The 20,235-nt window shown below is 44.8% G+C and overlaps 1 protein-coding gene and 1 long non-coding RNA gene across 2 annotated transcripts; both read right to left on the minus strand.

Moving 5' to 3' along the window:
* Positions 1-977: 977 nt before the first annotated feature.
* On the minus strand, positions 978-3,335 carry LOC145429900 (uncharacterized). Its single transcript, XM_080304029.1, has 5 exons — positions 2,957-3,335; positions 2,849-2,908; positions 2,007-2,787; positions 1,224-1,959; positions 978-1,136 (listed from the first exon to the last, which is right to left on the minus strand). Exons 1-4 carry the CDS (start codon positions 3,333-3,335, stop codon positions 1,770-1,772), a joined length of 1,410 nt encoding a protein of 469 aa, XP_080160155.1. The 3' UTR covers positions 978-1,136; positions 1,224-1,769.
* Positions 3,336-3,396: 61 nt separating this feature from the next.
* Positions 3,397-3,917, minus strand: LOC145428519 (uncharacterized). The gene is made up of 2 exons (XR_013908809.1): positions 3,643-3,917; positions 3,397-3,555 (listed from the first exon to the last, which is right to left on the minus strand). It is a non-coding gene; the product is annotated as an uncharacterized LOC145428519 (long non-coding RNA).
* Between the last annotated feature and the right edge of the window lie 16,318 nt (positions 3,918-20,235).

Genomic DNA, 20,235 nt, shown 5'->3' on the forward strand with positions numbered 1-20,235 from the left:
TTCGACACCTCGATTGGAGGTAAAAAACCAGCCACATATACATTTTGTACATATCTTTCACTAAGTAAACATGCTGGGTGAAGAAAACATTTGATTTTTGCTCCCCACCCCAACCAGCATGAAAGCCCTCCTTTGTCGTCTTCATTCTCACACCTCCGCTGTGGTGAAATGTCACAGCTGTTACACCCTGTGACTCATCATCACTGTGACAGGCTGACATTTGCTTCCTCCGTTGTTGCCCTCATCTGCAGCTTCTTATCTCTTAATACAGCGGGCTGTCCCTGCTCTGTTATTCAGTCTGCATTATCAGGGCGCAGACAGGATGAACATGCATGGAGACAGGAAACGTGCAGCAGCAGCAGCTTCACACAAGAGGATGGTACAGAGAAGAGAAATGATCAGGAGGCAGAAACAGATGGTAGACAGTGCAGATGGATAACTACCCAGTCTTGTTTAGACTACAGTAATGAAGCACTCCTGGTGAAAATAAGAAGCTCGGTGTATTTTCCTATGGCAGCTTTCACAGTCGGTGTTATATCTGCAGCAGTAAAAGTATTAAATAGAGACATCTACATGTACATCAGAGGGCTGATGGGTCATTTTTTCAGCACTCAATGAGTAGAGCCGTAGGGATACAACTGAAAGCAAAGTTAATGGATTCTCCCGAGGTTACAGGGAGGAACTAAACACATTTACAGTGACACTGACTGCACAACTCTTTGGGTTAATGGTGGTCAGCTATGCCCCACAGATGAAGGTCACCTCTGTGAATGTGAAGCAGCACTTGTTTGAAATCAGTTCTCACACTGGCTTTGTGAAAGACAACAAACCAAAACATAAATGCAGTGTCTGTGTGATCTATACAGACTGGATATAGTTGAAAATATTCTGTCATGGTCCCCGTGTCTACCCAGCCGGTGTCACGGTCTGGCTGGCAGACCGTGGGGATGTGGGGAAGGAGGACCCAGGCGCAGAGCTCAAAGTTCAAGCAGTGCGTTTATTTACAGAGGGTGATATCAAACAACAATAAATCCCCGTGTTTTTCCCCAGACTCCCGTGTCGTGTCCTCCAAGTGCTCTCTTCTCCCGTGTCTGCACTCCCGGTGCTCGCTGCTCCTTAAGCTCTCCACGCTCCTCCTGCGGGAAACAATAGCGGCAGCAGTCAGGACACTGAACAATGGCAGGCATACACTACACGACCAAAACCTAAACTGGGTAACTAACGTGGAGTCCCAAGTAATGATCCCGCGTCGGTGGGAGCTCCAAGACTCTCTTAAGTAGCTCCCCCGACGAGGCCTGATCAGCAGCAGGTGTGTGGCTTCGGGTGTGGCCAGTCCCCTTGCAGGGCCACACCCTCCAGGCCTGACGCCGCCTATAAACAAGTGCTCAGCCACCCACACACACACACACACATATACACAAGCACAGAGAAGGGGAAGCAACACCAAAATACACAACAATAACACAGGTCCATGACTGCCCAGGGGTCCTGGGTCGCCCAGTCCCAGGACCCTGACAGTACCCCCCCTCTAAGGGTCGGCTCCCGACGACCCAAAAACACAAACCAAAAACAACAGTACAACCAACCCAGGGCGGGCGGTGGGAGGTCCAGGACTGAGGGCCAGAACAAAAACGAGCAACAACCACCAAAGAAATAACGCCCCCAAGGTCACAGTCCCAAAATCCGACCGCGCATCCGGCAGCGGAGCAAAAAAGAAAAAACGCCACAAAACAGTCTCAGGCGGCCCATCAACACAACAGTTCAGGAGTTCACAAGAGTTCAGGGGGCCTACCTCGAGTCCAATGGCGGCGACGTTGCAGCTCCGGCGGACGGCCACGGGTTCGGCAGCAGCAGAAAAACAGTTCTGGGGGCCTGCCACTGCTCCAGTGGCGGCGGCACTGCTGCCCCTCCGGTGGCGAGCCCCGGGCCCAGTAGCGGCGGCGCTGCTCCCCAGGCGGCCTGCCGGGCTCCAGTGGCGGTAGCGGCGCTGCTGCTCCTCCGGCGGCCTGCCCCGTGTCCGACGGCGGCAGCGCTGCTCCCCAGGCGGCCTGCCTGGGATCCAGTGGCGGCGGCGTCGCAGCTCCGGCGGGTGGCCACGGGTCCGGTGGCGGCGGCGTCGCAGCTCCGGCCTCAGCACAACCCACGATTCCCGATATGGCGGCCGGGCTGCAGGACGTGGCGGCCGGGCTGCAGGACGTGGCGGCCCCTCCGGCATGCCGACCTCCAGCTCTGGCTCCGCGGATCCCTCCGGACCTCCGAGCTCCTCCGGTGGCAGCGCGGGCTCACCAGGCTCTCTGAGCTCCTCTGCCGGCAACGCCGGTCCCTCCGGCTCGTTGAGGTTCGCCAGTAGCGGTGCGGGGTCCTCAGTGGGTGGCTTGCTGAGCTGCTCCGGCTCGCTGTGCTCCTCCAGCATTAGCTCGCTGGGCTCCTCCCGCTCGCTGAGCTCCCGCTCGGGCATGCTGAGCTCCTCCGGCTCGCTGAACTCCACAGCTGGCGACGCGGGCTCCTCCCGCTCGCTGAGCTCCCGCTCGGGCATGCTGAGCTCCTCCGGCTCGCTGAACTCCACAGCTGGTGACGCGGGCTCCTCCCGCTCGCTGAGCTCCTGCTCGGGCTTGCTGAGCTCCTCCGGCTCGCTGGGCTCCTCCGGCTCGCTGGGCTCCTCCGGCTCGCTGGGCTCCTGCTCGGCCAGCGCGAGCTCCAGCTCCGGCTCGCTGAGCCGCAACTCGGCTGGCAGCGCGAGCTCCTCCGGCTCACTGAGCTCCTGCTCCGGCTCGCAGGGCTCCGCAGCTGGCAGTGAAAAAGAAATTAGGACGGTGGCTGCAGGCAGATGAGACGATGGCGGTGTTACAGCTGCAGATGGTGAAGACCTCTGACCGAGGTGATGTTACCTGCGCCGTCAGCTCGTCCACTGCAGACAAAAACACAGATGGTGAGGGAAATGGAAAATTGTCCGTACTACTCACCACAGCCGGCTCTTGAGATGACCGTGGATGTGGCTGCGGTGAGGAACGCCGGCGGCGCGAACGTCGTTTCCGAGTAGACGTCGGGGCCGGCTTCTCAGGCTGTGAATCCACCAGCTGACCGGGCCGGTGAGCAGCCTGAACAGGAGAGTGGAGGTGGAGCGTGTTAACCAGGAAGTCCGTGATGATCGGGTAGAGCGTATCCAGTACCCACGGGAAGCAAGACACCGTCTCTTTCAGCCGCTTCTCCACAGTGCGATGAAATCTTTCCTCGTGCGCCTCCAGCAAAAGGTCACAGAGTCTATAAACTTTATCCGTAACCTCCCTCCTGAATCTCTCCGATGAGTCCGCTGGGTCCATGCCGGGCGGGATCATTCTGTCACGGTCTGGCTGGCAGACCGTGGGGATGTGGGGAAGGAGGACCCAGGCGCGGAGCTCAAAGTTCAAGCAGTGCGTTTATTTACAGAGGGTGATATCAAACAACAATAAATCCCCGTGTTTTTCCCCAGACTCCCGTGTCGTGTCCTCCAAGTGCTCTCTGCTCCCGTGTCTGCACTCCCGGTGCTCGCTGCTCCTTAAGCCTTCCACGCTCCTCCTGCGGGAAACAATAGCGGCAGCAGTCAGGACACTGAACAATGGCAGGCATACACTACACGACCAAAACCTAAACTGGGTAACTAACGTGGAGTCCCAAGCAATGATCCCGCGTCGGTGGGAGCTCCAAGACTCTCTTAAGTAGCTCCCCCGACGAGGCCTGATCAGCAGAAGGTGTGTGGCTTCGGGTGTGGCCAGTCCCCTTGCAGGGCCACACCCTCCAGGCCTGACGCCGCCTATAAACAAGTGCTCAGCCACCCACACACACACATATACACAAGCACAGAGAAGGGGAAGCAACACCAAAATACACAACAATAACACAGGTCCATGACTGCCCAGGGGTCCTGGGTCGCCGCAAGGCTACATGTGTTTTCTCTCTCTCTCTCTCTCTCCTTCACTGCTCTGCCTGGGCGGAGCTCACTGTGGGCTCCGCCCTTGGCCCACACACCTGTTCGCAATTAGCTATCATTACCTTTCCACTATTTAAGGCCGGGATGCAGACCTTCTCATCGCTGGATGATTGTGCAAGACACGTTAGTGATCCTCTCATCTCCCGTGAATCTGTGCTTGAGTGTTTGTGACTTGTGAATAATTTCCCTCTCCTGTGTGATAGTTTTCCTCCCCGGACCTGTGACCTTCCTGCTGCGCAAACGTGTATAAGTTTGCACGTGGAGATGAGAAAGAGTGTGAGAGAGCTTCAATTTCCCCTCTCACTGTATATATTCTGCACTGGTGTTGTAAATAAACTGTGTTTGGAAACGTCAACCTGCTCTGCGCTTGAGTCCCTGCTATCAACCGTGACACATTCTCCTTGTACCCAGCAGAAATTAGCATAGGTTTATTAGAATGGTAAACTTCAGTAAGTTTAAAAACCCACTACAGTAAACATCACAGTTACAGCAAAAAGAAACTGTTGTCAGAGTGAGGGTGGTGGATCATGGTCACCTTACTGTTCATGCACATTCATAAACTTCTATAGTATCAGCAAAATAGCTGATTTCAGCTGGCTCAGATAATAACTCAACACAATAATGCTCAATGCCCAATGAATGGTTAATAAGCTGTTGTTCCTGAATAGCATTTATCCAGATGAACCTGATGTCAAATACGTGCTCTCTAAAAGGGAAGTATCAGAGTTTAAAATCGGAGCTATGCAGCTTGCTACTGCTGTGGGGCTCACCTTACACTGACACCAGAGAGATTCCCAATACGGATAATAAATGCTAAGAGAATCCTGATGTGGGTGTTGATCAGAACGTACCATCCAAGCAATTCGTTCATCCTTATCTAAAGCAATGTAGTGTGTGTGTGTGTGTGTGTGTGTGTGTGTGTGTGTGTGTGTGTGTGTGTGTGTGTGTTTTTAAAGGGAAACAGAATCAGTAAACTAAGTACACCAGTTATGAAATCTCTTCTGTTTACACTATATTTGCGGGAAATATACGCCACTGCACCAGATCTGTCGTGCTGGTCTATTAAGATCTATCCGCAGATATGCATTCTGACTACAGTTCGTCTAGGCCAGGGGTGTCCCATTTTATAAATAGAATATAGCCGCACTTCAACTTTTGCTTGAGTGTATTGATCTTCTTAGTTTCAACACCAGGGGGAGCTGCTGTTGATCAAGGCAGTTGCTCCACCAAAAAGGACATCACAGAAGAAATTTACCCCTAAGTTACTAAACATGGCAGAACCAAAGAAGCCAAAGGTAGAAAGTGAGTGCAGAAAATTTCAGACATAGTGGGAGAGTGAATATTTCTTCAAAGAATTCAAGGGGAAGTGTGCCTGTTTGATCTGCACTGAAACTGTGGCAGTTATGAAAGAGTATAATGTACGACGTCATTATGAAACCAAACATCAGGCCTATGCATCCGACACTGGTGCTGAGCGAGAGCAGAAATTAAAGCAAATGGTAGCTCTCCTGCAGGGTCAGAAACAGTTCTTTTGTTCGTGCTCAAAAGGTCCAGGAAAAGGCTCCAATAGCCAGCTATGAGGTCGCCCAACTCATCGCAAGACATGGCAAGCCTTTTTCAGATGGAGACCTCATAAATGTGCCCGGAAAAAGTGCAGGACTTCAACAACGTCAGCATGTCCAGGAATACAGTCGTGCGACGCATTGAAGACTCGTCAGCCAACATTAAACTGCAACTGTCTGATAAAGCTGTGCTTTTGATTTTTACTCCATCGCATGCAATGAGAGCACCGATGCCACAGACGCCGCACAGATGCTAATTTTTTGAGTGGACGAGACCACGAGCGCTTTAGGTGAGTAAAAAATATATTCCACAGTACCCGTGTGTTAATGTGCAGGTACACATGCTTCAAATATCAATAATACGCATCAATTCTGTCACTACTCTGCTTTTGCGCACCACTTTCTTATATGCGTTTTTCTTGTTAACATACAGAGTACACACCGTTGTGCACAGTGCACGCACACGCAGTCAGCTGATCTCATCTGATGCAGATTTGCTCCTTGATCAAGTGACATTTGTCTGGATTTTTGCCACAAGTGGCCATCAGCACCGCAGCTGGATGGCCCGATTTACATACCCAGCGCTGCTGGTACTCACCAGAATAATTTACTAAAATTATGGACTCCTGTTATTAAGTCCAGTTCAGTCTGTTAATGTTGATAACGGTTTCAAATGAACGTTAATAGGTGTGTTGCTAAACCTAATAACTTAAATAACAAACTTGAAATGTACCCGTCCCATTTTCCCCTTTATTGTTTTTTCTCTGTGCTGTAAATCTTCTGTCTAAGAAGAAATCTGAGGCTGCTGTTCATCTGTGCCAGATGGTATGTTTGAAGGATAATAATGGACTGCATTTATATATCGCTTTTCTAGGCACCCAAAGCGCTTTACAATTTCACTATTCATTCACACACTGGTGCAAGCAAACCACAGTTGTAACCACAGCTGCCCTGGGGCAGACTGACAGAAGCGAGGCTGGCATATTGCGCCATCGGCCCCTCTGGCCAACACTTTACTGTAGCGGTAGGGTAAAGTGTCTTGCCCAAGGACACAACGACCAGGGCAGAGAGAGCTGGGGGATCAAACCGGCAACCTTCTGTTTAAAGATGAGCTTCCCAGCCCCCTGAACCACGGTCGCCCCATCTCGATCCTCCCTTCTCTATTTACTATTTACTATTTACTGGAGAGCAGAGCAGCGGCGTAAAGAACGTCCTCACCGTACCTGGGTCCATCAGTTCCTCCACAAGCACGAGCAGTTTGGTGAGTTTCACCATTTGCTCCAGTAGCTGCATCTGGATCACGGCTGCTTTCAGCGGTACCACCGTCTTTCCCTCGCCAAGTTTGAGGAGCTGCAGTCCCGCGTCGAGCGTTCCTGCCTTTTTTAAATTTTCTTAATAAATGGAGCTTGCCTCCAAAATAAACTAATCTCACTTTATTCTCTTAAGGAATTGGTCTTTACTATGTTCCTATATAGTAGTATATTTTTTCATTAGTATAATATGAAATAAATACATGTGTCAAGTTGTGTGCCAATTGTTGCTGTGTAGTAGAACTAAGACATTAGTCATTACAAAAAATGTATTTGAAATAATATTAAAATTCTCAAACAGAATAACATTAAACATAAATATATGAAATATAACTATTTACAGAGAGACAGGAATAAAAAAGACTGAAGAATGAATGGCCTTGGCTGGACCTGCCCCTTTGAACTAGGTCAGAGCATCACGTCACCATCCTCCTGATTGGTTGTCGCGGTGCAACTTGAAGCTGGAGTTCAGATTTTTCCAACTTGAGCAGTAGACGCGATACGCGCGAATGCACAAAATCCACCGCACAAACTGCAGCGCGTATTTTACTTTGCGCTTCAAACACGTCAGTCACGCTACTTGGTCGCGTGAATCAGGCAGAAAAGCGTTTTTGCGACGCAAATCTGCTTGTGAAGTTTCGCGGGACCACCAGTCGCGTTTTATCGTGCTCCTCCATTGACTTTACATGTAAACCTGAAGCTCTGTTCGCATCTATCACGTTCATGTGTACGCACCTTAAGGGAAGCATGTATAATGTAAACATAATTGGTCCTAGCACTGAACCCTGTGGAGCACCATAATTGACCTTAGTGTTTGAAGAGGACTCTCCATTTATATGAACAAACTGGAGTCTGTCTATGGTCGACAGTATCGAATGCTGCACTGAGGTCTAGCAGGACAAGCACAGAGATGAGTCCACTGTCAGAGGCCATAAGAAGATCATTTGTAACCTTCACTAAAGCTGTTTCTGTGCTGTGATGAGCTCTGAAACCTGACTGAAACTCTTCAAATAAGCCTCTGCAGATGATCTGTTAGCTGTTTGACAACTACTCTTTCAAGGATGTTTGATATGAAAGGAAGGTTGGAGATTGGCCTATAATTAGCTAAGACAGCTGGGTCTAGAGAAGCTTTTTGAGTAAAGGTGTAACTACAGCCAGCTTGAAGGCCTGTGGTACATACAGTGGGGCAAAAAGGTATTTAGTCAGCCACCGATTGTGCAAGTTCCCCCACTTAAAATGATGACAGAGGTCAGTAACTTGCACCAGAGGTACACTTCAACTGTGAGAGACAGAATGTGAAAAAAAAATCCATGAATTCACATGGTAGGATTTGTAAAGAATTTATTCGTAAATCAGGGTGGAAAATAAGTATTTGGTCACCTCAAACAAGGAAAATCTCTGGCTCTCACAGACCTGTAACGTCTTCTGTAAGAAGCTTTTCTGTCCCCCACTCGTTACCTGTATGAATGGCACCTGTTTGAACTCATCATCTGTATCAAAGACACCTGTCCACAGCCTCAAACAGTCAGACTCCAAACTCCGCCATGGCCAAGACCAAAGAGCTTTCGAAGGACACCAGGAAAAGTATTGTAGACCTGCACCAGACTGGGAAGAGTGAATCTACAATAGGCAAGCAGCTTGGTGTGAAAAAATCAACTGTGGGAGCAATCATCAGAAAATGGAAGACATACAAGACCACTGATAATCTCCCTCGATCTGGGGCTCCACGCAAGATCTCATCCCGTGGGGTCAAAATGATCATGAGAACGGTGAGCAAAGATCCCAGAATCACACGGGGGGACCTGGTGAATGACCTGCAGAGAGCTGGGACCACAGTAACAAAGGTCACCATCAGTAACACACTACAACGGCAGGGAATCAAATCCCGCAGTGCCAGATGTGTTCCGCTGCTGAAGCCAGTGCATGTCCAGGCCCGTCTGAAGTTTGCCAGAGAGCACATGGATGATACAGCAGAGGATTGGGAGAATGTCATGTGGTCAGATGAAACCAAAGTAGAACTTTTTGGTATAAACTCAACTCGTCGTGTTTGGAGGAAGAAGAATACTGAGTTGCATCCCAAGAACACCATACCTACTGTGAAGCATGGGGGTGGAAACATCATGCTATGGGGCTGTTTTTCTGCCAAGGGGACAGGACGACTGATCCGTGTTAAGGACAGAATGAATGGGGCCATGTATCGTGAGATTTTGAGCCAAAACCTCCTTCCATCAGTGAAGGAGGTTCACTGATGGAAGATGAAACGAGGCTGGGTCTTCCAACATGACAATGATCCAAAACACACCGCCCGGGCAACAAAGGAGTGGCTCCGTAAGAAGCATTTGAAAGTCCTGGAGTGGCCTAGCCAGTCTCCAGACCTCAACCCCATAGAAAATCTGTGGCGGGAGTTGAAAGTCCGTGTTGCTCGGCGACAGCCCCAAGACATCACTGCTCTCGAGATCTGCATGGAGGAATGGGCCAAAATACCAGCTACTGTGTGTGCAAACCTGGTAAAGACCTATAGTAAACGTTTGACCTCTGTTATTGCCAACAAAGGTTATGTTACAAAGTATTGAGTTGTATTTTTGTTATTGACCAAATACTTATTTTCCACCCTGATTTACGAATAAATTCTTTACAAATCCTACCATGTGGATTCATGGATTTTTTTTTCACATTCTGTCTCTCACAGTTGAAGTGTACCTCTGGTGCAAATTACTGACCTCTGTCATCATTTTAGGTGGGGGAACTTGCACAATCAGTGGCTGACTAAATACTTTTTTGCCCCACTTTAGCTGATTATTAGAGATAGGTTGATCATACATAAAAAAAAAAGCCACATAAAAATATAGGAGGGGCTGGGCCACTTACTAGAAATGAGGTGTACAACCTTAACTTTACTGTATTAAAGTTAGAAAAGTCACTTAAAAGTGGTCGAATATGTTATATTGTTGAATATAATTAAAGACAAAACTGCCTTCAAGCAGCTTTCCATAAAGATCTTTATTGATTTATTCAGAAAAAGCTTTGGTAGCTCATTCTCAGAACAGCAGCCTCAGATTTCTTCTTAGACAGAAGATTTACAGCACAGAGAAAAAACAATAAATGGGACGGGTACATTTCAAGTTTGTTATTTAAGTTATTAGTCTCACCACATGTCATTAACTTTGGTGGCCCTGAGACGTCAAATGCACTGCAACTTAAAAAAAAATACCTGCAAAAAGAAAAATGCTGCAAAAGCACAAAAAACCCAACAAAAAACATTAAAACAAAACAAAGTGTCTTTGGGGAGACAACAATGTGTCTGTGGAAGTGAGAAGCAAACCGTAAATGGCTAATAGCATATATGTATCAACAGTATTACCGAATTTTTGCACTATAAGGCGCACTTAAAATCCTTTAATTCTCTCAAAAATCGACAGTGCGCCTTATGGTCTGAAAAATACAGTAATTAAAACACATTTTCCACATCTTCTCCCTCACAACACTGATGAACCTTCTCCTTTTTTGAAGTGTGTCTGAGTGCAGTCCTCTGCATGCTGTGGTTTATGTATCTTCTGCTGCTTGTCTGTCACATTATTGTTTTCTTACGCTGCAGTCCCTTTGACATTTCAGGGTCCCCATATTAAACAGCTAAGGTTTGTTTTTGCAGTATTTCTGCTCGTGTTCAAAACTTGATGTACTTTCCTGTCACACAGATCTGTGTTTCAGGACTCATCTGCACCTCAACTGTGTCTCTGAGTCGGACTCAAAACAAGAGTCCGACTCAGAGACATAGTTGAGACATAGTCTTAATCATAGAAATATAGCAGTTACACAAATATTGGACTCTGACATTTGAAAAATGTCCTAATAAAAAACGGTCTCCTCTTTTCCTTTCTAGCTTCTCTATCACTGAGATTATAACAGTGATTTTGTGTGTGTGTGTGTGTGTGTGTGTGTGTGTGTGTGTGTGTGTGTGTGTGTGTGTGTGTGTGTGTGTGTGTGTGTGTGTGTGTGTGTTATTCATGCAATTTGCAATCCACATGCCCTCTTCAGACAGACGGACAGAAATAACTGACAGGACTACAAAAATAAGACTCTGTTTTTTGAAAAGGAAACTTACATCAGAGAAAATTTCTTGAGTGATGCAACAGTTGGCACAACAGGACTGACGGTGTGTAGTACATCAATGGATCTGTTATTTGACCTTATGGTAAAACAAGTCATGCACTGAACTGGCAGGAAAACCTGCACACTGACTACACAAAGGCAACTGGTGAGGTCGCCTCAAAAGTAGGAAGACAAAACAAAACATGGAATAGGAGGAGGGATTCTGGACAAACAACCTGAAACAGACGGACAGAATCAACAACCTCAAAAACCCAGCAGGGAAAAAGAATAATGTAAAGACGACCTCCATCAGACGCAAGGGAGGGCAAGAAAGGAGCAGAGAAGGGAAATAAAAACACAGATCAATGAAGTCTTGATTTGTTAACTGAAATTAATATAACACAACATCACAAAAACTAACACACCTGTCAGCGGCTCTTGCTATAGTTTTCGTCTCCCGCTTGAATTACCCAAATGTAAAATGATCGGCTTGCTGCTGTGAAACATGCAAGGTATAAATAGACTGAAGAGTAATGCATTCTAACAGTAATGGGACAAATAGAGCCTATAAATTTGGGACATAAGCCATCACATTTTCCTATTTAAAAATAAGCTCCATTTGTATTCACTTAACATCACTGCCCTGCTGAAAGCCTCTTTACATCAAGCTAATGTTTTCATTTCCCATATCTCAAAGAAACATCTACTACGCAAAATATGGCACTTATTAGAGGGAAAAACATGCTCTCCGGTTACTCATGTGCAAATAAAATGTAGCAAAAACTTCTTGAATAATTGACTGAAGCAAAACTAAAATAAGAGAGGCAGTTATTTCAGCCATCTTCACAAAATGAGAAAAATCATGCTTTTGCAGAGGTTCACAGGAGGACTGTAAGCTGTAAGTGGACATCAGGGACAATCATAGAAGGTGATGGTGAAAACAACAAACAGGGTAAAGCCGGTGAACTAATAAAAAATAATAAAACCCAAACAAAAATTACTCAAAAACAGCAGAAAAATCCAATAAAAAAACCTGTCAAAGAGCTAAACTATTATCCTGTTAATAATTTTGCCTCCTCACCTACATATCATTCTGGATACTGTAGCTCCTGTGAAAACTAAGTCCTCAAATCAGTAGTATTTGACTCCCTGGTATAATTCTCAAATGTGCACCTTAAAGATTCAGTAAAAAGGACTAGATGTTACAGTCCCTGATAATGCATTGCTTTAGATCAGGGGTCGGCAAACCTAGGCATGCGTGCCACAGTTGGCACCGAAGGGTTAACTGATGGCACGGCCATAGCTGGACTGGCCATCGGCCCACCGGGCATTTGCTCGGTGGGCCAATGATTAAATTTTTTTTTTTTTGTAACGGTATAAACAATGAAAGGTGGTGGATTGGCCAGATGCAGGCCGGTGTGTAAAAATAACTAAGTTGTTTGGTGGTGGCATGCGGAGCTTCCACAGATTCAGTAAAATTTAAATTAAGAAGTGGTGGAGGCCAGCATGTGGATGAGGGAGATCGGAGGCAGGACGAGGAGAGACCCGAGGCGGCCGCCGGTCTGAGTGTCAGGTGAACTGAACTTCAGGTAAGAAGTTATGACCTGCAGTCTATCTGGGTCAGATATAAACCAAGTTTAGGTGGAGTTTATTTTCGTTGTGCTGACTTTTTACCCTCAGTTACAATAACTCGTACTGCGTACTAGCTAGCATGAGAGAGTTTCTATACAGCTGGGTGGGTGCTATGATGTTACTGATGTTGAACTTTATTTTATTCACAAGGTTAGTTAGTAGAGTTGCCAACCGTCCGGTAAAAAGACGGAATTGTCCCGCATTCAGAGAAAATATTATGAGTTTCATATTGAGCTGAAAAGGAGCACAGTTTGTCCCGGACTTCAGCTAGAATGGAAAAAGACACAAAGCTGGAGTTATTTTGTGTCTTTGCTGTCAGCTGCCTCTTCTTCTCTCATTCTCTCCCCTCCCTCTCCTGTTGCTACTTCAATCATGAAACTGATCAATGATCAGCTGATCAGCTTTTCTCTCTTGTTTGTTTATCGCCCACTTTGCGCCAGAAAGAGGAAACCAGCGGATGTTGCCCTAAACAACAGCAGCACGTTTAAGCTTGATCAGCTGTTGTTAGAATTTACTTAATATTAATTTCTAGTATCAGCTGATGTTTGCTGGAGCCACAGCTGTAAAGCTGCTGGTCATGATGTCTGTTTGTATATGTGGTGAGAGGGAAACATGAAGATGAAACCAGGAGATGTCCTTACTGAATCATCAGAGCTGAACAGGTGATGGAGAAACAGGTTTACCTTTTAGGTGACATGGATGAGTTGAAGTTATGAACTGTTTCTGAGAGACAAATAACACCAGGATCCTTTTCTAAGTACAGCTGGTAACTGTGCAGGGGTGGGTCTAGCAAAGTTTTGCAAGGGGGGCCAGGTAGGGTATTAACAGGTAGAGGGGGCACAAAGAAATACTTTTCTTTCTTATTCTCATTTAAAATGTCTCGCTTTTATTAAATAATTATTTGAAGCTTACAGCCAAAGTTTTTATCCGATGTAAAATGTATAGAAATCATACATATACCAACAAGACTGTTCATCACTGTCACAACAGCGTTTGTTTTCATTCAAACGCCCTGGGCACGACACGCAGTGAGTTAATCTGTGCGTGTTCATGGAGCTGCATTTTCACCTGCTGGACATCACTACCTGACAAGTTTAACTGTCTTCAGAACATTGCAGAGGCCTTGTTGACAGTATTTGGCTCCACATGTCTGTGTGAGCAGATTTTCTCTCACATGAGTGTCCTTAGGTAGCCGTCTGAATGCTGGACACTCGGAGACCTGTGTCTCTGAGTGGGAGACCAGAGATCATATTAACAGTTACACACTATATAGAACCACTTTATAGAATTATATTTGTTCGCAGATGTTGGCAGCTATCAGCGAATAGTTATCAGCTATTTTGAAACAAAAGAATGGTAAATGGTAAATGGCCTGTATTTATATAGCGCTTTACTAGTCCCTAAGGACCCCAAAGCGCTTTACATATCCAGTCATCCACCCATTCACACACACATTCACACACTGGTGATGGCAAGCTACATTGTAGCCACAGCCACCCTGGGGCGCACTGACAGAGGCGAAGACTTTTTATCCATAACAGCAGATGAACTGTACAACAGAAAATACAAATGCTATTTATGGTCTCCTTACAACAATGATAAGAAAAATAAACTAAGCCAATATGGCATGTTTGTTAATACAGAGACACACATGTTAATATAGAGCGTTATTAAATTTATTGCTAATGCAATCATAAGGCACGCTGATCTCTGAGGAAATTTTAAATGGCACTCGCCATCAGAAAGGTTGCCTACCGCTGGTGTATTTGTATGGCCTGCCAGTTTTTAGGTTATGGTCTTTTCTCTGAGTGCAGACAAATGCAGCACTAAAAGCTCGGGTACTCATTCCTTCCTCCTGAGGTGGCTCAAAGTGGAAAGTTGAGAGTTTGAATTACATCTCTGTTCTCTTGATAAGAGCTCTGCGCTGCCGGGCACCATTGACAGTTGCCTCCTAAGCTCCACATCTCTGCCTGAAGTGAAAGATGAAACAACCAGTAATTACATCCCCTGCGATAGAATGCCACGCCACGCCATCTAAACAATGACTCAATAACATTTTGTCTTTTTTAACCAACAGAAGAGCCTAAAAGTAGAGGAGGGTATCAGAATATTACTGAAGGTTAGAGAGGGAGAGTATTTCGTTTTTATTTTTCCATTAATGACCCAGGTAAGCGTTCGATGGAGCGGAAAAATAAGGCAGATCAATGTCCATCGACCTGCAGCCCATCCCACCACACTTCCCATTACACTGATGCCTCGGGCATCCTAATCTGCTCCCTGAGTAAGAGGGTAACTGGAAATAACATTCAAGAAAGGAGGAGTTGGGAAGGACTATTGATTAATGCCATAAACGATAAAAATATTGATTGTTGCAAGGTTTCAGATGGTAGTTCATTCTGCTCTGTGTTGTTTTATTTATGGTGGGTTGAAAGGTTCTTTTCTCCAAAGAAATTATATTTATAGACACACTGAGAGTACAGAAGAAGGTCGGTAATAGATTTCACTGTTAGTGTCACCTGCAGAAGGCTACTAAACAATTAGCTTATTAAAATGTGTGGAAGGTTAGACAACAGGAGGGATGTTTGGTTGTTCCTGTGCACAATGACTGCCATTTTTATATTGAACTATCATTCACAAAAACTATTAGTTGGATTTGAATTTCTGTGCCAAATATATCAGGACATTCTTGATAATCTCATATTTTTCAAACATTATACCTTTGCTTTCCCAAATGTAACATGTAGCTACGGTTGATGGGGTCATAGGCAGAGATGGGCAGTACTGTAATCCAATTACTTTTTTCAAGTAACAAGTAATGTAAGGGACCCTAACCCTTTACTGTCACGATCCTGGGTCTTATGACCCAGTGTTTTGAGTTTTAGTTCATTTTGATGTTTTAGTTCATGTAAGCCCTTCAGGTTCCTAAGTTCATTTGTTATCATGCTTAAGTGTTTCTAGTTCTTATTATTTCCCCCTCGTGTTTCCAACTATGGTAAATCTCCCCTGCTCTTCGTGTGTTTCATGTCTGTGTCTTACATTGTGAAGTTTGGGTTGTCATGTCTACGTCTCATTATGTTTCCTGTTTTATTGTGAAGAGGTCTGGTGTTTCTGTGTTCATCATGTTCAGTTTTACTCTTCCCCTGTGGCGTAATGTTCATGTTGATCTACTGTGCCTTTCTGTTCCATGTTTCAGATCCCTATGTTCTGTCTCCCCCAGTCTGTTAAGTTCACATGTCTTGAGTTCCATCAGTGTGTTTCCTGTTTTACTTTCACAGTCTGTTCTATGTTAATGTTTCTAGTTTTGCTTCCCTTGCCTCATCCTGCTTAATTACTCTCAGCTGTGCTCTCCTCCTGTGGCTCATTCCCCCTCGTTATCTCTCAGTGTATTTAAGCCCCATGTTTCTCTTTGTCAGTGTTGCGTCCTCTATCATAGCGGTGTGATTTTTCCCTGTGGCTCCTTGTGCTTTAGTTTTCCCAGTTTAGTTTATTTTGTATTGTTTTTCGTGTCCCACTCCACGCCAGCAATAAAGCTGTGTTTTTTGAGTTTACCTTTTGTCTCTGTGAGTTTGCGTTTGGGTCCTACTTTTGCCTGCACACAGCCGTATTGTGACCAGTGTTGGGACCAGAGATGGGCAGTAACGCGTTACTTGTAACGCGTTACTGTAATCTGATTACTTTTTTCAAGTAACGAGTAAAGTAAGGGATTACTATTGCAAAATCGGTAATTAGATTACCGTTACTTTCCCGTAGGAACGCTGCGTTACTGCGTTACTAAAACCGTGATTTTTTTTGCGAGAATGTCTCATGACAGTGACGTAAGCAAGTGCGACGTTGGTGACAGCAGCTGTGTGCAGATCAACAATGGATAATATATCGAGTGCGGGAGAGAGTATGAGCGTGCAGCGTTTAAAGTGTGGAAGTACTGACCTTACTTTGAGTTTGATTCCATAAAAAGTGACAAAAACATTAGCGTCCATCGTGCGTGGGAAGAAAACTTCTTTTTACAGCGAAAAAAACCCCTAAACTTCCGAGCAAGCACCGAGTAGCTATGACGTGATGGGAAACTCACAGAGACACTCGCGCGGATTCTTCAACTGACCGCAGCACACCTACACCAGGGTAACCCTCCGCCTACCCTGCTCCTGCTTTACAGGTGAAAATAGAGCAAAAGGACCGCTGAGTCGTTGACTTTATTTATTTTCTGCTGTGTTTTACTTGCATCTGTTTGAAAGAGTGAGTGAAAACACAAAAAATATTTTATTTTATGTGCTGGAATGTGTAGAAAATAGGTTTAAATGTTAAACTAATTTATTCAAGTCAGAGAATGTTGCATATAATTAAATGTTTTGCTTGATGCATAAAGTTAAAAGATTAAAACTGATAAAACAAGTTAAAAAAAGAGACTTTTCCATTTGATTACATTTTGTATGATGGATTATGTAGAAAAAGTAGAATTGGGCTGAAAGATCTATCACTTTATCACCTCTTCAGGTTGTAAATCGTGTTTTTAAAAAGTAACTAAGTAACTAAGTAACTAAGTAATTACTTTTGAAAATAAGTAATCAGTAAAGTGACGGGATTACTTTTTGGGGGGAGTAATCAGTAATTACTCCCCCCAATGGTAATCTTAGTACCATTGATATTAAGTTAGACTCTTTTTCTCCAATTGATCTTTCTGAGTTAACTTCAATAATTACTTCCTCCAAACCATCAACGTGTCTTTTAGACCCCATTCCTACAAAACTGCTCAAAGAAGTCCTGCCATTAATTAATTCTTCGATCTTAAATATGATCAACCTATCTCTAATAATCAGCTATGTACCACAGGCCTTCAAGCTGGCTGTAGTTAAACCTTTACTCAAAAAGCCATCTCTAGACCCAGCAGTCTTAGCTAATTATAGGCCAATCTCCAACCTTCCTTTCATATCAAAAATCCTTGAAAGAGTAGTTGTCAAACAGCTAACAGATCATCTGCAGAGGAATGGTTTATTTGAAGAGTTTCAGTCAGGTTTCAGAGCTCAGCACAGCACAGAAACAGCTTTAGTGAAGGTTACAAATGATCTTCTTATGGCCTCTGACAGTGGACTCATCTCTGTGCTTGTCCTGCTAGACCTCAGTGTAGCGTTCGATACTGTTGATCATAATATCCTATTAGAGCGATTAGAACATGCTGTAGGTATTACAAGTACTGCGCTGCAGTGGTTTGTATCATATCTATCTAATAGACTCCAATTTGTGCATGTAAATGGAGAGTCCTCTTCACACACTGAGGTTAATTATGGAGTTCCACAGGGTTCAGTGCTAGGACCAATTCTGTTTACATTATACATGCTTCCCTTAGGCAGCATCATTAGAAGACATAGCATACATTTTCACTGCTATGCAGATGACACCCAGCTCTATCTGTCCATGAAGCCAGATAACACACACCAATTAGTTAAACTGCAGGAATGTCTTAAAGACATAAAGACCTGGATGGCCGCTAACTTTCTGCTTCTTAATTCAGATAAAACTGAGGTTATTGTACTCGGCCCTGAAAATCTTAGAAATATGGTATCTAATCAGATTCTTACTCTGGATGGCATTACCTTGGCCTCCAGTAACGCGGTGAGGAACCTTGGAGTCATTTTTGACCAGGACATGTCCTTCAACGCACATATTAAACAAATATGTAAGACTGCTTTCTTCCATTTGCGCAACATCTCTAAAATTAGAAATATCCTGTCTCAGAGTGACGCTGAAAAACTAGTTCATGCATTTATTACTTCCAGGCTGGACTACTGTAATTCATTATTATCAGGATGTCCAAAAAACTCACTGAAAAGCCTTCAGCTGATCCAAAATGCTGCAGCAAGAGTCCTGACAGGGACTAGAAAGAGAGAGCAGATTTCTCCTGTTTTGGCTTCCCTTCATTGGCTTCCTGTTAAATCCAGAATTGAATTCAAAATCCTGCTCCTCACATACAAGGTCTTAAATAATCAGGCCCCATCTTATCTTAATGACCTTGTAGTACCATATCACCCTATTAGAGCGCTCCGCTCTCGCTCTGCAGGCCTACTTGTTGTTCCTAGAGTATTTAAAAGTAGAATGGGAGGGAGAGCCTTCAGTTTTCAGGCCCCTCTTCTGTGGAACCAGCTTCCAGTTTGGATTCGGGAGACAGACACTATCTCTACTTTTAAGATTAGGCTTCAAACTTTCCTTTTTTCTAAAGCATATAGTTAGGGCTGGACCAGGTGACCCTGAATCCTCCCTTTGTTATGCTGCAATAGATGTAGGCTGCCGGGGGATTCCCATGATGCATTGAGTTTTTCCTTTCCAGTCACCTTTCTCACTCACTATGTATTAATAGACCTCTCTGCATTGAATCATATCTGTTATTAACCTCTGTCTCTCTTCCACAGCATGTCTTTATCCTGTCTTCCTTCTCTCACCCCAACCGGTCGCAGCAGATGGCCGCCCCTCCCTGAGCCTGGTTCTGCCGGAGGTTTCTTCCTGTTAAAAGGGAGTTTTTCCTTCCCACTGTCGCCAAAGTGCTTGCTCATAGGGGGTCATATGATTGTTGGGTTTTTCTCTGTATCTATGAAGCGCCTTGAGGCGACTTTTGTTGTGATTTGGCGCTATATAAATAAAATTGAATTGAATTGAATAATTAGTTACTGATTACTTTTTTCAAGTAACTTGACCAACACTGGTTGGGACTAACGCGTTATTAAGTAACGCGTTACAGTAACTACGTTATTATTGTGGTAACGAGCACGGTAACTAGTTATTATGCCAAAATCAGGAACGCGTTACTCGTTACTGGGATTTAGATAGGGTCGTTACTCGTTACTTCGTGTGGTGGCTATCGCGGAGCTTCCACAGATTCAGTAACATTAGCAAGTGGTGGAAGCAGCAGGTGGATGAAGGAAAAGGGGACGCAGAAGGAAAAGAGACCCGAGGCGGCCGCCGGTCCAAGTGTGAACTGAACTTCAGGTAAGAAGTTATGACCTGCAGTCTCTCTGGGTCAGATATAAACCAAGTTTAGGTGGAGTTTATTTTCGTTATTCTGACTTTTTCCGTACTGCGTGCTAGCTAGCATGACGGAGTTTCTATACAGCTGGGTGGGTGCTATGAAGTTAATGATGTTGAACTTTTATTTTGTTCATAAGTTATTAGAGTTGCCAACCGTCCCGTCTGGTATTCAGAGAAAATATTACGCGTGTCCTTACTGGATCATCCGAGCTGTGATGGAGAAACAGGTTTACCTTTTAGGTGACATGAATGAGTTGAATGGAAGTTATCAACTGTTTCTGAGAGACAAATAACACCAGGATCCTTTTTTAGGTAGCTGACAGCTGGTAACTGTGCAGGTGCGGATCTAGCAAAGTGTGGCCAGGGGGGCATGTAGGGCATTAACAGGGAATGGGGGGCACAAAGAAATACTTTTCTTTCTTATTCTCATTTAAAATGTCTAGCTTTTAATAAATAATTATCTGAATCTTACAACAAACGATTGATAGATTAATGCATATATACCATCAGAACAGTGTACATGACTGTCACAACAGTGTTTATTTTCATTCAAAGGCTTTATGATTTTTCCTATAATGGTGGGCTGGTCTCTAGTCAAAATGTCCAGGCCAATTTTCTGTCCCAGTCCAGCCCTGTATGCAGCTCATCTGCAGTCTGGTGT

This window comes from Astatotilapia calliptera, chromosome 1 (genome assembly GCF_964374335.1).
Source record: "Astatotilapia calliptera chromosome 1, fAstCal68.1, whole genome shotgun sequence".
NCBI lineage: Eukaryota > Metazoa > Chordata > Actinopteri > Cichliformes > Cichlidae > Astatotilapia > Astatotilapia calliptera.

Excerpts from the sequence above, each read along its gene's own strand:
- LOC145429900 (XM_080304029.1), bottom strand. The coding sequence starts at position 3,335 with ATGATCCCGCCCGGCATGGACCCAGCGGACTCATCGGAGAGATTCAGG. Across the intron at positions 2,909-2,956 it reads AGAGCCGGCTGTGGTGAGTA|TGGACGAGCTGACGGCGCAG; the intron begins GTACGGACAATT and ends TTTTGTCTGCAG. Across the intron at positions 2,788-2,848 it reads GGTCTTCACCATCTGCAGCT|CTGCGGAGCCCTGCGAGCCG; the intron begins GTAACACCGCCA and ends TTTCACTGCCAG.